Below are 13,129 nucleotides of genomic sequence, written 5' to 3' on the forward strand. Positions count from 1 at the left end.
CTGCGCGGCTCCCAACCCTCACGGGCGGTCTTGCGGGCACAGCGGAGGCGTCTACCTGCGGAGGCTCCTTCGTTGTTCACTGAACCACCTGCCAGCATCGGATGGGTTTTGTCTTTTCTGCAGCTGTCTAACGAGTTAACGTCTTCATCTGAAAAATTCTTCTCAGGAGCAGAAACAACAGACTCTGTGGGGCACACTGGAATTTTATCCGGCATCTGAAATCGGAACTGCTTGGCTTTATCCCAGCCAGCCAGTCTGCAGCTGACTAAGGTCTGGGGGACATCTCCCTTGTTCCTGGAGAGAGAGAAGGCGCTGTGAACACAGGATTTGTTCCTCTTTTTTGGGGTCTTTTTGGAGCCGAAAGTGCAGCATATGGACGCCCTCAGGCTAGGGGTTGAATCGGAGCTGCAGGTGCCGGCCTACACCACAGCTACAACGCAGGATCCTAGTCACATCTGTGACCTACGCCACAGCTCATGGCAACGCCGGATCCTTAACCCACTGAGCGAGACCAGGGATCGAACCTGCGTCCTCACAGACACTAGTCAGGTTCTTAACCTGCTGAGCCACAATGGGAACTCCTCCTTTTTTTCTTTAATTTAAAAAAAAGGAGAAGTTCCCGTTTTGGTACAGCAGAAAAAAATCCGACTAGGAACCATGAGGTTGCGGGTTCGATCCGTGGCCTTGCCCAGTGGGTTAAGGATCCGGCGTTGCCATGAGCTGTGGTGTAGGTCACAGAGGCAGCTCAGATCTGGTGTTGCTGCGGCTGTGGTGGAGGCCAGCAGCTATAACTCCGATTAGATCCCTAGCCTGGGAACCTTCATGTGCCACAGGTGCGGCCCTAAAAAGACAAAAAAATAATAATAATAATTTTTCTCTTATGGCCATGACTGTGGCATGTGGAAATTCCCAGGCCAGGGACTGAATCTGAGCTGCAGCCATGGCAACACCAGATCCTTGAACCCACTGCACTGGGCTAGGGATTGAATCCATACCTCCCCAGACACCTGAGTCACTGCAGTCAGGTTCTTAACCCACTGAACCACAGCAGGAACTCCTCTACAAAAATTGTTTTTTTTTTTTTTTTTTTTTTGGTGTTTTTTTTAGGACCACACCAGCGGCATATGGAGATTCCCAAGCTAGGGGTCGAATCAGAACTACACAGCCACAGCCACTCAGGATCTGAGCCGTGTCTGCAACCTACACCATAGCTCACGGCAACGCCAAATCCTTAACCCACTGAGGGAGGCCAGGGACTGAACCTGCATCCTCGTGGACGCCAGTCAGACTCGTTTCTGCGGAGCCACGACGGAACTCCCAGAAGTTCCGCAGCCACCAGGGAGGTCTCATCTGAGCGGCACACTCACTCTATCCAGATGGCCATGCTTTTCCTCGTCCCTTCTCTCAGCGTCCCCAGACTGGTCGGCCTCGTGACTTCAACACCGCCTTTGTTTTCCAGTAAAAGAGCTCCGTGGGTCTCGTCAGCAGCTTCTTCAAGGGCAGGGGAGCCTCTGGATAAAACAGCCACAGGACAGCATCAACTGGCGGGTGGTCCTGGGGCCCCAGCAGCCCCACTCCCATGGGCTGCAAGCCCCCTGCAGGCAGGGCAGGCCAGGGAGGAGAGCCCAGGCCCAGAAGCGACCATGGCTACAATACTCAGAGCTTCTGAGCAGGACCGCACGTCACCCTCGAGAGGCAAACTCGAAGCCCTGTCAATCCAGAGAAGCAGAGGAGTAGGCACCGCCAGGGGTCAGGGACTCCCAGGTTCCCCAGCCTTCGGGTCGCAGAGGGAAGGGGTGCCTGGCCCTCTTCCCGGTCCCTCTCAGGCTGCTGGGCAAGGGCTCTGCTCATCAGGGACCCACAGCTAAGGCTCCATTTGGAAAAAGAGTTGCTGCTTCAAAGCACCTGAAAATAATTGAGAACTTCTCTTTGGCAAAAGAGAGGAGTCCACCCCGGCCTGGAACGGACGTCCCCTCTCCCCTGGCTCTTTCTCTCCCTGAGCTGGCCTGCACTCCTAGCAGACAGGCCCCTGCACACCCAGTCCCTGTCCACACTAGGCGACATCCTTGACCACACCAGCGGCCCCTCTCAGCCAGCCCCCCAGACGCCTGCTGCCTACACATGCCTCCCTCCCACCACCCGCTCCTGTCCACGCGCACCCTCTCGTGCCCTCAGACCAGGGGGGCCGTGGGGGCCGCGTGGGACGAGGAGCCCACCAGGGCGGGAGTCGGGAGCCACGCGAGGGTTCTGGGCCCATCCCGCCCAAAGCCGGAGGCAGGGAGTCAGCGGGAGGCCTGGGTCTGCAGGGGGCTGAGCCCCTTTCCCACGGCACTGCTGCTGTCCTTCAGACACCTGGGAGGGCAGCTGGACGGTGGGCCTGAGCGGAGGGCAGCAGCCTCCACTCGGGGGGCTTCAGCCGTGGAGTCAGGACCAACTCCGGAGGAACCGGGGGTCAGGACGTTGGCTGCTGAGCGTGAGCTGGAGGGACAGATGTGGGGACTGACCCTCACAGGCCTCATCTCGCGCCCGGCCAGGGGCACGAAGGAGTCTCGAGAGCTGGGGTCCAAACACGAGGTGTGAAAACTCCCGTGGCCCGGGAGGACGACCCCCGGAGGCAGACCTGAGAGAAGCCCCGTGGAACGTGCTCTGGGTTGAGAAGGCCCTCCCTGCACGGGCTGCCCCAACTCACGTCCACGCAGGGGCCAGAGTCCCCTGCAGCCCCGAGGCCACCCGTGGTCAGGGAGCCCGCTGGCCCTGCCCCCATCCGCTCGGCTCTAGAGCCAGAGCCTGGGCCGCTGGAAGCACAGGGCAGCCTAAAGGGAGTGCAGGAAGAGTCAGGCTGCGCCCCAGGGACCCAGAGCCAGGGCAGGTTATACGTCCCTCCCACGACTCGCTGGCCCTGAGGGCACGCTGGCAGCGCTTTCTCTGAGGGTCAGCTGGGGCCAGGTACCGGCCGCCAGCCCGCCGTCCTCCCCGCCCATGGCAACCAGGAGCCCAGGGCCCTGCCCTGCAGAGAAGACTCCAGGAAAAGAGGGTTTCCACCGTGTGTTTACTTTAAGCGCACAAGGCTCCAAGGGACCCAACGCCCAATGCGGGAAGGGGGCCCCCAGCTGCTGCTTCAGGTGGCGACTGAAGTGAGCTCCCAGAATGGCAGGAAGCCTGGGAGCTGGGTCAGACCCCACCCCCGGCCCAGACACTGGGCCCAGGAGCGCATGCCTCGCGCTCGTCCTCACCCACCGGTCCTGCCCCCCCCACACACAGGACAGCCCTGCACCGGGCTGCGCCCTCTGAACCTGTCACCTGTCCTGAGACGGGCACAGCCCGCCACCCCGCTCCCAAAAGAGTGGCACACGCCCCAGGTGGCTCGCAGTCCTGGGGCCAGGCGCTGGGACGTGGCGGCACGTGAGACGGAGCTGCTGCTGAGCTGTGAGGTGGAGACCAGGAGGCTCCTGCAGGGGGCGGACCAGCTGCCCGAGGTCGGCGCCGAGGAGAAGAGGGGGCGCAGGGCGCGGGGCGGCTCCTTCCCCGGCCCTGGGGAGGGCGGCCGTGTCGCCTGCAGGAGCCGGGAGGCGCCGGGCCACGCAAGGCAGGCGGGCGTTTTAAGAACACGTCTAACATGATCGACAAGGTGCCGCCACGTGAAAAGAGAACGAGACGCACGTGCGGCTCCACCGCCACGTGGCGGCGATCGTCACCCCAAGAACCAGGCTGCAGCCAGCCCCGGATAACCGCGAGGAGCCGGGCAGCCCGCAGGCCTCCCTCCCCGAAGCCGCCGTCTGCTCACCGCCGCTGCGCCGGGGTCATGCACAGGGCCCTCCACGCGTAGCACGACTGGCTGCTCTCCACCACCACGGCGCTGACCACATCGAACCTCCGCGGCACGTAGCCTTCCGGAAGCTTCAGGGAGTCCAAGGTGAAAAAGATGCAGTCGTCGATCACGCCGTTCCTCCCGCAGAGGCTGGACACGCACACCTGCAGCACAGTCCCCGCAGCCCCGTGAATGGAGCCTGCTTGTGCCCGGCGCGCCCCCACCCCCCAACTCCGCTCCCCGCGCCAGCCCGGCTCCACGGAGGGCAGGTGCCACCTCCGCAAGGACACAGCCCTCTCAGTAAGGGCCAGGGTCTTCTCATCCCTCAGGGCTCCCCAGCGCGCCCAGGAGCCCGGCCCGTGGGCCAGCACCTACCCTGTCCACGCGCTTGTACCGCAGCGGCTTCACCGAGACGGCCTCGCTGCTCCACGTGCCCGGCCGGATCCAGTACTCGGCCTCCACCCAGTCTCCCTTGCAGGGCTGGAAACCTCCAGGGCGGGAAAGCGGGCAACGTCAGAGTGTGCTGCCCACTCTCAAGTCACATTCCTGCTCCGAGGCAGGCAGGAGCGTCATAAGAGGTGCTGCCACTCCTGCCAGACGCCGCCTGCCCAGCCCAGGCCGCGCCTAGGTCTCCCTGCTTAATGCTTGATCGGGGGAGGCAGGGGCCCAGAGAGGCCCGCGGCCAGGCCCGGGTGCACTCGGCTGGCGCACCGTCCAGGGTCCCGTCTTGTTCCAGACACTCCCCACGGTTTTTATAAAGAAAAGTAACCCAGCAACAACTGACCCCAAACACGCAGAATCGCGGGCCTCCACCTCCCGTCTCCTGTGCTCCGAGGCGTGGTGTGGGGTGGGGACATGTGCTGCTTCTCCGCCACCAACCGAGCACCCTTCCCATCAGGTATGCAGGGTGGGCGGAGGCAAACGCAGGTGCGCTCAGACCTGGGCCTGGGCAGCCGTGCCCGTGCAAGCCCAGTGGGGGCGCCCGCGTGTGCCAGGGAGCTGGCGGGCGGGCAGGAAAGCTGGGAAACCGCAGGTTTGGGGACACGGTGGCCTGACATAAAGCAGGGCAGGGACTCAAGAGGTTGGCTATGGTGCATTTTCAGCAGCAATAAGCTCAAAAAACAAAAGTGCCTAAATAAACACTGTGCTGGTTTCTCAAGAAAGCTGGTAACGCGCCCGTAACAGCCCAAACAGCCATAGACGCCCGCTACTGGTCACAGGGCTGAGCTGGCACCACGGCGGTGCCGAACCACAAGAGACAAGCCTCCTGAAGCACTGGCTTGGAGGGTGCCCAGAAGCCCAGGTTAACAACTGAACAAACACACACAGGTCCATTTACATGACTGCGGTTATCAGACGGTTGCTGACATGATTTTGCCAACTTCACTCTAAATCTTCCCAGACACACAGAAAGTGAAGCAGTAGCCGTTACCCTGCTAGTTGTCTAAGGGTTACTTCAATGAGAAAAAGAGTAAAGCAAATCCAAAAACAGTCCATGTTTTCCCTCATCACAATCATGGAATCAAAGCAGAGTTGCTGGAAGATGAAGCTTTTGAAGGAGAAACATCTGGCACTACTCTGAACGCTACTATAATTCATTTGAAAATCCTACGCTGGAGGTAAAATTGTTTGTTTGTAAAATGATAATAAGAATGCAAGTGTTTTTTTTTTGGCCTTGCCCTCGGCATATGCGAGTTCCCAGGCTAGGGGTCGAAATGGAGCTGCAGCTGCAGGCCTACTCCACAGCCACAGCCACACCTATGCTGCAGCTCATGGCAATGACAAATCAGCAATGCCAGAAATTAAGGATGTTAACATGTGCCAGGACCACAGTGGCTAAATAAGCAACATTCAACTGTTTCAGTGTTCTTTTTTTTTTTTGTCTTTTTAGGGCCGCACCCGCAGCATATGGAGGTTCCCAGGCTAGGGGTGGAAACAGAGCTACAGCTGCCAGTCTACACCACAGCCACAGCCACATGGGATCTGAGCTGCGTCTGGGACCTACACCACAGCTCATGGCAACACCAGACTCTTAACCCACTGAGCAAGGCCAGGGATCGAACCCGCAACCTCATGCATCTTAGTCGGGTTCATTAGCCACCGAGCCACAACAGGAACTCCTGTTTCAATATTCTTTAATGTACCCAGCTATCATCTCCCTTTTTTCTAGAAGGAATTTTAGTTTTGCAAAAAATTTTTGAATAATAGTACTTAAAAGATCCACCAATATAATAAAGTCAATTCGCTAATCGATATATAAACATTCTAAAAATGATTTACTGTTGATTAATTTTAACAGTCCTTTTCACTTCTCATCTGTGTACCAATTTGGACACTACATTACCTGGCCACCGCGGCTATGCTTACAGCCACCGGAGAAAAACAAAGCCCCCGCCAGGCCACAAGGCAGGGGTCCAGGGCCCCTGGATGAGGTCAGGGCTGAGCTCCTGGGCCTAGTGGAAGGTCTCAGGAAGTATCCGTGGACTTCTCTCACTCTCACAAGTGGGTGCCTGCACCAGTTTAATTTGAAGATAAAGAAATAACCTGACCCAGGCTGGGAGCTCAAGCCACACCAGCTACGCAGGACACACAGGTGCGAAGGGGCTGTTCGGCGCCTGCCCTGGACACGAAGAGGGAAGCGGCAGGACCACCGCACAAGCGGACTCCAGACCCCCCCCCACCCCCCGCTGAGGGCAGTGGTGCCCACTCAGAGCCATTCTGCCCCCAGGGCCACAGGGCAGTGTCTGCAGACGTCCTGGGTTGTCATGACCAGGGGTGGGGGTGGGGGTGACGGCATCCAGCAGGGAGGCAGCTAAACATCCTACACCGCCCGAGGCAGGCCCCACAGCAGAGCACAACCGGCCCATGCGACACAGTGCTGAGCATCAGAAACCTGCTCTGGGCTCAACGCCCAAAGCCACACGGTTACCACTCACGGACGTCACGGGCACCACGGCTGAGTCCTGCTCCCGGTGTTAAGAACGCCCGCAAGTGTTATCAGTGGGCCTAGGTCGCAAGTGTCTCGCCCACAACACTGGGCGGCCGCCCCCACGCCACACAGCTCGGCACCCGCAGGCTCACGCGCCTTCCCAGCCACACCCCTTCCAGAAACAGCTGGCGCTGGCTCCTGTCCACACCACCAGCTCATCCTCTGCCCCCGGGAGCCGGACCTCACCAAGGACACCTCGGACAGAACGCCAGCTTCACCTGGAGCCTCGCCAGGGCTCTGGGTCTGCTCTGCACTCAGGTGCCAAACCCGCTCGCCCCAAAGGAGTCCCAATCCACTCCAGCCCTGGCTGCGCCCAGCGCCGGCGTAGGCCCCCGACAGCAGAAAACACCCTGCCCGGCCTGGAGCAAGTCCGACCAACGGCACCGGCCGTCGGAAGGCACTCCCGTCCTTACTGAGAGAACATCGGGAAGGAAGGAGTGTATTCTGACTCCTGCGAAGCAAACGAAGTCGCAGTGGCAGTGGCCTTTGTACCTAAAGTTCCAAGGGTCCCGGCACGCCCGGCCCCGCTGGCACTGTCCAGGGCGGCCTTCACCCTGCTGCCCCGGAGGTGGGGAGCGGGACAGCAGGCAGCCCCTTGCAGGAAGCGTCTGCTGCTCTGCTTCAGAGCCCCGTGACCTGGGCCACACGGGGCTCTCGGCCTCAAGAAAGCTCTTTTCGCCGCAGCCACCAGGCTCTGTCCTCATGACAGCCGCTCTCTAGACTCGCAGCGCAGGAGGACACGGCGCTGGGAAATCTCTCCACCCGTGCTGCTGCTGCTGTTTTGCCTTTTCTCTTTTTACAGCCATGCCTACAGTGCGTGGACGTGCCTGGACTAGGAGCTGAATCAGAGCTGCACCTGAGGCCTACGCCACAGCCTGTGGCAACACCAGGTCCTTAGCCTGCTGAGGGAGGGGAACTGAAGCCACATCCTCACAGAATCGATGTTGGTCCTTAACCTGCTCAGCCATCGGGGAGCTCCGCCACCTGAGCTTCTGGTGCCAGTCCTCAGGGTGAACCTTCTCCTCTGCCCCTTCCGGCCAGAGCAGGCAGCGACGTCTCCTGGGCGTGGTCACAGGCACCCGAGGACTGCCTTGGAGCTGAATAACCCCAGGATCGACTTCTCCAGAACCAAGAGTTTCTCTGATACAACAGAGATTTAAAAATCCCAGGCGGCCACCTGTCATTTTCAGTCTGGGGACTCTCGGGAAACACACAAGGTCACACATCCAAGGCAAGGAAGAGAGCCAGCGGCCCGCTGGGCTGGGCTAGCGGGCACAGCCCTACTGCTGGGGCTCCCTGGCAGCTGGGGGTGTGCAGAGAAGCTCTCCTCCCCCTCCCTTCTGATGGCGCTGCCCTGCGCGCCTCGAGGCTAGAATCAGCTCAGCTCAGCCCCCGCCCTGACCCCCCCACCCAGCCCCTTCCCTAAGCCCCACCTGATGATAGGACAACCTGTCCGGGCTCCCTCATCCCTCCCTGCCTTGCTCCCCAGCCCCCAGCGGAGACAGCAGGCACAGAAACAGTTGTCCAGTTATACTTAATAAGCGATGCTGGAAAATTATTTCCTTAGGCATTAAAACAAACTCTTCGATCAGCTAAAGACAAATGCATTAAAATGGATGTATGTTCTTTAGAAAGGCGCAAGGTTATCCCCGGGTCCTTTCTTAAGTGACCTGTGAGGGCACCGCTGTGGGGTCTTAGATTAGCAGGAGGAACAGCTACCCAGAAGCTGATAACTGCATGCAGCAAACGAACAGACAAAGGACAGCAGGCCCACCCTGTGCCTGGAGCCCCTGCGCACGGCCACGTCCAAGGAGCTGCTCCCGTCCGCAGGCCTCCGCAGGCACGCAGCACGGCCAGCCGTGGCCCTTGTGACGATACGCGGGACCATTCAAATCGGATGATGCACATTTTTGGAAAACCACGACCCCTCCTCTGGACCGTGCGGCAGAAGCGTGGCGAGCGTACCTTCACACACGCTGTCCAGGGAGAAGTAGGTGGTCTGGCTGATGTAGCCGGCGCCGGCCATCAGCGAGGTCACGCAGCCGATCAGCACCCGGGGCCTGGGGTCAGACGGCCCCCTGCCCTGGCTTCTGCTGTCATCCTCCCATTTATCCAACACAGCTTCCACCTGCAAGACAGACAAACTGCTACTTCAGACGGAGCGAGGACGACGTGAACAGCAACCTGCTGGCTGAACCCTGTGAGCAACGGATGCAGAGAGTCTTCAGCGAGACAACCGGCAAACTGAATGCAGCCCCACAGGAAAGGGGTTACACAGCCCGAGGTCAAGAGGGGTCATCCCAGAATGCAAATGCGGTTCAACAATTGCAAACCCGTCGGTGTGACAACTACACGGGCAGAACGAAGGAAAAAATTACACATGATCATCCGAGGTAGAGGGAAACGGCATGTGACAAAACTCAACGCCTTTTCACGATAAAAACCCTCAAGAAACTAGGGAAAGAATGGAACTTTCTCAACAGGATAAAGTCCACGGATGAAAAACCCACAGCTCACATCATAAGATAAGGCACAAAGTAAGGACGCCTGCTTTCATCCACTTTTTTTTTTTTTTTTGGTCTTTTTAGGGCCTCACCCGCAGCATATGAAGGCTCCCAGGCTAGGGGTTGAATCAGAGCTGTAGCTGCTGGCCTACACCACAGCCACAGCCACGCCAGATCCAAGCTGCATCTGCGACCTACACCACAGCTCAGGGCAACACTGGATCCTTAACCCATTGAGCAAGGCCAGGGATCGAACCCACAAACTCATGGTTCCTAGTCGGATTCGTTAACCACTGCGCCACGACAGGAACTCCTCACCCACTTCTGTTTAAAATAATGCTGGAAGTTCTAGCCAAAACAATCAGGCAAGAAAAAAAAATTAACATCCAAATTGCAAAAGAAGAAGTAAAATTATCTATCTGCATATGCCATGACTGTATATACAGAAAATGCTAAAGAATCCACAATAGGAGTTCCTGTTGTGGCTCAGCAGGTTAAGCACCCAGCCAGTATCCATGAGGATGCAGGTTTGATCCCTGGTCTCGCTCAGTGGGTTAAAGGTCTGGCATTGCCATGAGCTGCAATGCAGGTCACAGATGCGACTCAGATCCTGTGTTGGTGTGGCTGTGGTGTAGGCTTGCAGCTGCAGCTCAAACTTGACTCCTAAGCCCAGGAAAAAAGGAATCCATAATAAAAACCTGTTAAAGCTAATAAATGAATTCAGCAAAATTCCAAGATACAGAATCAATATACAAAAATCAACTGTACTTCTATATACTTGAAACAATTCAAAAAAGGAAACTGAGAAAATTCCATTTATGATATAGCATCAAGAAGAAAAGAGCTACAAATAAATTCAACCAAGGAGGTGGAAGACCTGTAAACTGAAACTATAAATGTGATGGAAAGAAATGAGAGACACGAGGAGACTGACCCTCGGCCCATGTTCACAGGCTGAGATCACGACATCAGCACTGCCCAAAGGGCTCCACGGATGCGACGCGACCTGTCACAATCCCGATGACGGTTTTGGCAGAAACAGAAAAACCCACCCTAAGATTCATTCAGAATCTCAAGGAACCCGAAGAACCAAACAATCTTAACGAGGAAGAGGAGACTTGGAGGACTCACTTTTTTGTGGCTGCAGCATGGAGCACCTTAATGTGGGATCTCAGTTCCTAAACAAGGGATTGAACCCAGGCTGCAACAGGAGAAGCACCAGATCCTAACCACTAGACCACCAGGGAACTCCCAGGACTCAAACATTTTTATTTCAAAACTTACCACAAAGTACAGTAATAAAAGAGTGTAAAGACAGACAAAAACAAAAACAAAAAACACCCAATGAAACAGAATAAAGAGCCCAGAAATAAACTCTCACATACATGGGTCAAATGACTTTCAACAAAGATGCCAAGACCATTCAATAGGGAAAAGGTTTTCCCTGTTGTCCAGTGTTCTCAAAAAATGGTGCTGGGAAAACTGGATCTCAACATGCAAAAAATTAAGTCAAACCCGTACCTAATACCATCTTGAAAAATTAATTCAAAATGGGTCAAAGACTTAAATAGCTACAACTATAAAATTCTTAGAAGAAAGCAGAGGTGAAAATCTTCCATATCTTGAGTTAGTCAGTGATTTTTTAAAGTGTGACCTCAAAGGCACAGGCTGTAAACAAAAGGAGAAACTGGACTTCATCAAAACGTAAAACTTCTGCGCATCAAAGGATATCATTTTAGAAAGTGAAAGAGTCCCCGGATTGAGAATAAATATACACGTCACATATCTACGGAGGATGAACATCCAGAATACGTGAAGAACTTCAACTCAACAATGAACCTGATTAAAACACAAGCAAAGGAACTGAAAAGACGTTTTTCCGAAGAAGGTGCGTAAACGGCCAATAAGCACGTGAAAAGATGCTCCACACCACTAATTACGAGGGAAATGTAAATCAAACCACAGTCAGACACCACTTCATGTCCACAAGGGCTGATACTGCTGAAAAATGGCAAGTAGGAGCTCCCATCGTGGCACAGTGGTTAACGAATCCGACTAGGAACCATGAGGTTGCGGGTTCCATCCCTGGCCTCGCTCAGCGGGTTAAGGATCCAGCGTTGCTGTGAGCTGTGCTGTAGGTCACAGAGGCGGCTCGGATCTGGCGTGGCTGTGGCGTAGACTACAGCTCCAATTAGACCCCTAGCCTGGGAACCTCCATATGCCACTGGTGCGGCCCTTAAAGGACAAAAAGAGACCAAAAAAAAAAAGGAAAACAATTCATGATGGTGGAGATGTGGAGAAGCTGGAACCCTCGTGCTGCTGGTGGGAATGGAAAATGGTGCCGCCAGCAGGGAAAATATGGCAGTTGCTCAAAAAGTAAAATACGGGATTACCACATGACCACACAATTCCACTCCAATGTACAAAGAACTGAAAACAGGGACTCAAAAAGGTACTTGTTCACAGCAGCACTATCCACAAAGGCCAAAAGGCAGAAGCAACCCAAGTGTCCATCAATGGATGAGAGGAGAGACAAAACGCAGTCTAGGGAATTCCTGCTGTGGCACAGTGGAAACGAATCCAACTAGTATCCATGAGGATGCAGGTTCAATCCCTGGCCTCACTCAGTGGGTTAGAGATCCAGTGTTGCTGTGAGCTGTGGTGCAGGTTGTAGACTCAGCTCAGCTCCCGAGTGGCTGTGGCTGTGGCTGGCAGCTGCAGCTCCCATTCGACCCTTAGCCTGGGAACTGCAGGTGTGGACCTAAGAAAAAAGAATAGTCTATACGTAGAATATTATTAAGCCATAAAAAGGAACGAAGTTTCAATACCCATCACATGGATATACCTTGGGATATGTATACCTGTATACATACCTGAGAACTTCCACATGCTGCAGGTGAGACTCTGAAAAGCAAAAAAGAAAAAAAAAAAAGACAGCATTTATTAACTGCAATGGTGATAAAGCTGTCTTAAGCCTTTTAAAAAGTAGCTAAGCTCAGTAAGCTTGCCAGCTACCAGATTATATAAGAAAAACTAACAGATTTCCTAGAGAAGAAAAAAGATTTGAAAACACAAAGTAAAATTGTACTGACAATGGAACAAACAACATTAAAATTCTCAAAACCAAACTTAACAAGGAATTTGCAGAACCTAAGTGAAAAAAGCTGAACTACAAGGAGAACACCAAGGAAAGCCTGAATAAGCGGACAGGAGAAGACGTGCCAGGATCCACGTGTCACTCGGTCCAGAGATCCACAGACTTGGTGCTGGCCCGGGAACCTGGGCCAGGAGCAGAGCGAGGTGAGAGCGGGGAGAACTGGTAAGAGGGAAACCAGCCTGCTACCCCTACCCCAAGACGCAACCAGGCCTGGGGGCCCAGCTGCAGGCCCCAGAAGCGGCAGGGTCCAGGCGGGCGGGTGCTGGGGTGCGGGAAGGGGCCTTGCCAGTGAGTGAGTGCAAAGGGTGGCCTCCACAGAGGGGCCTGGCTAGCCCCTGGGACAGAAAGTGCTGGTTCCTTCTCAGTCCGTACAGCCAATGAACTCGAGGGAGATGCAAGATTTAAAGGCCAACAGACCCTTTTCAGAGGAACTCCTGACTGCGTGTCTGTGAGATGCGGAAAAAGCCTACGGCTCCTCAAGGGGCCCAAGAGCCACGTGGGAAAGACAAGATGCATTAACTACAGAACGACTGAACTTCAAAAGCAAGGTCAACAGATGATCCTGGGGGAAACTGCCTATAATTCTACACCATAATTCTCCTTAAAAAGCCCTATTTTCCACAACACGGAAAGGTTAATTTTAAAAAGTTAAATCCAAGCAGAAATGCAAG

At 55.3% G+C, this 13,129-nt stretch overlaps 1 protein-coding gene across 15 annotated transcripts in view; it reads right to left on the reverse strand.

Moving 5' to 3' along the window:
• MOV10L1 (Mov10 like RNA helicase 1) overlaps positions 1 to 13,129 on the reverse strand; it is a 61,766-nt gene that overhangs the window by 41,512 nt on the left and 7,125 nt on the right. For 12 of the 15 annotated variants that reach the window (XR_014845513.1, XR_014845514.1, XR_014845515.1 and 9 more), the window contains exons 3-7: positions 8,763 to 8,925; positions 4,184 to 4,296; positions 3,785 to 3,972; positions 1,368 to 1,511; positions 56 to 294 (exon numbers count right to left, since the gene is read on the reverse strand). Coding sequence is in view for 8 of the 15 variants with exons in the window: in XM_085025269.1 (XP_084881395.1) it covers positions 56 to 294; positions 1,368 to 1,511; positions 3,785 to 3,972; positions 4,184 to 4,296; positions 8,763 to 8,925 (847 nt within the window). In the remaining 7 variants the exon portion in view is untranslated. Of the gene's footprint in view, positions 1 to 55; positions 295 to 1,367; positions 2,146 to 3,284; positions 3,973 to 4,183; positions 4,297 to 8,762; positions 8,926 to 12,174; positions 12,206 to 13,129 lie in introns of all 15 variants that reach the window. The other 3 variants (XM_085025271.1, XM_085025270.1, XR_014845517.1) reach the window with 2 other exon arrangements.

Source organism: Sus scrofa, chromosome 5 (genome assembly GCF_054392235.1).
Source record: "Sus scrofa isolate SSC_HxYL_T2T_F1_AM1 chromosome 5, Sscrofa_HxYL_maternal_Yorkshire_Landrace_v2.0, whole genome shotgun sequence".
In the NCBI taxonomy this organism is placed as follows: Eukaryota; Metazoa; Chordata; class Mammalia; order Artiodactyla; family Suidae; genus Sus; species Sus scrofa.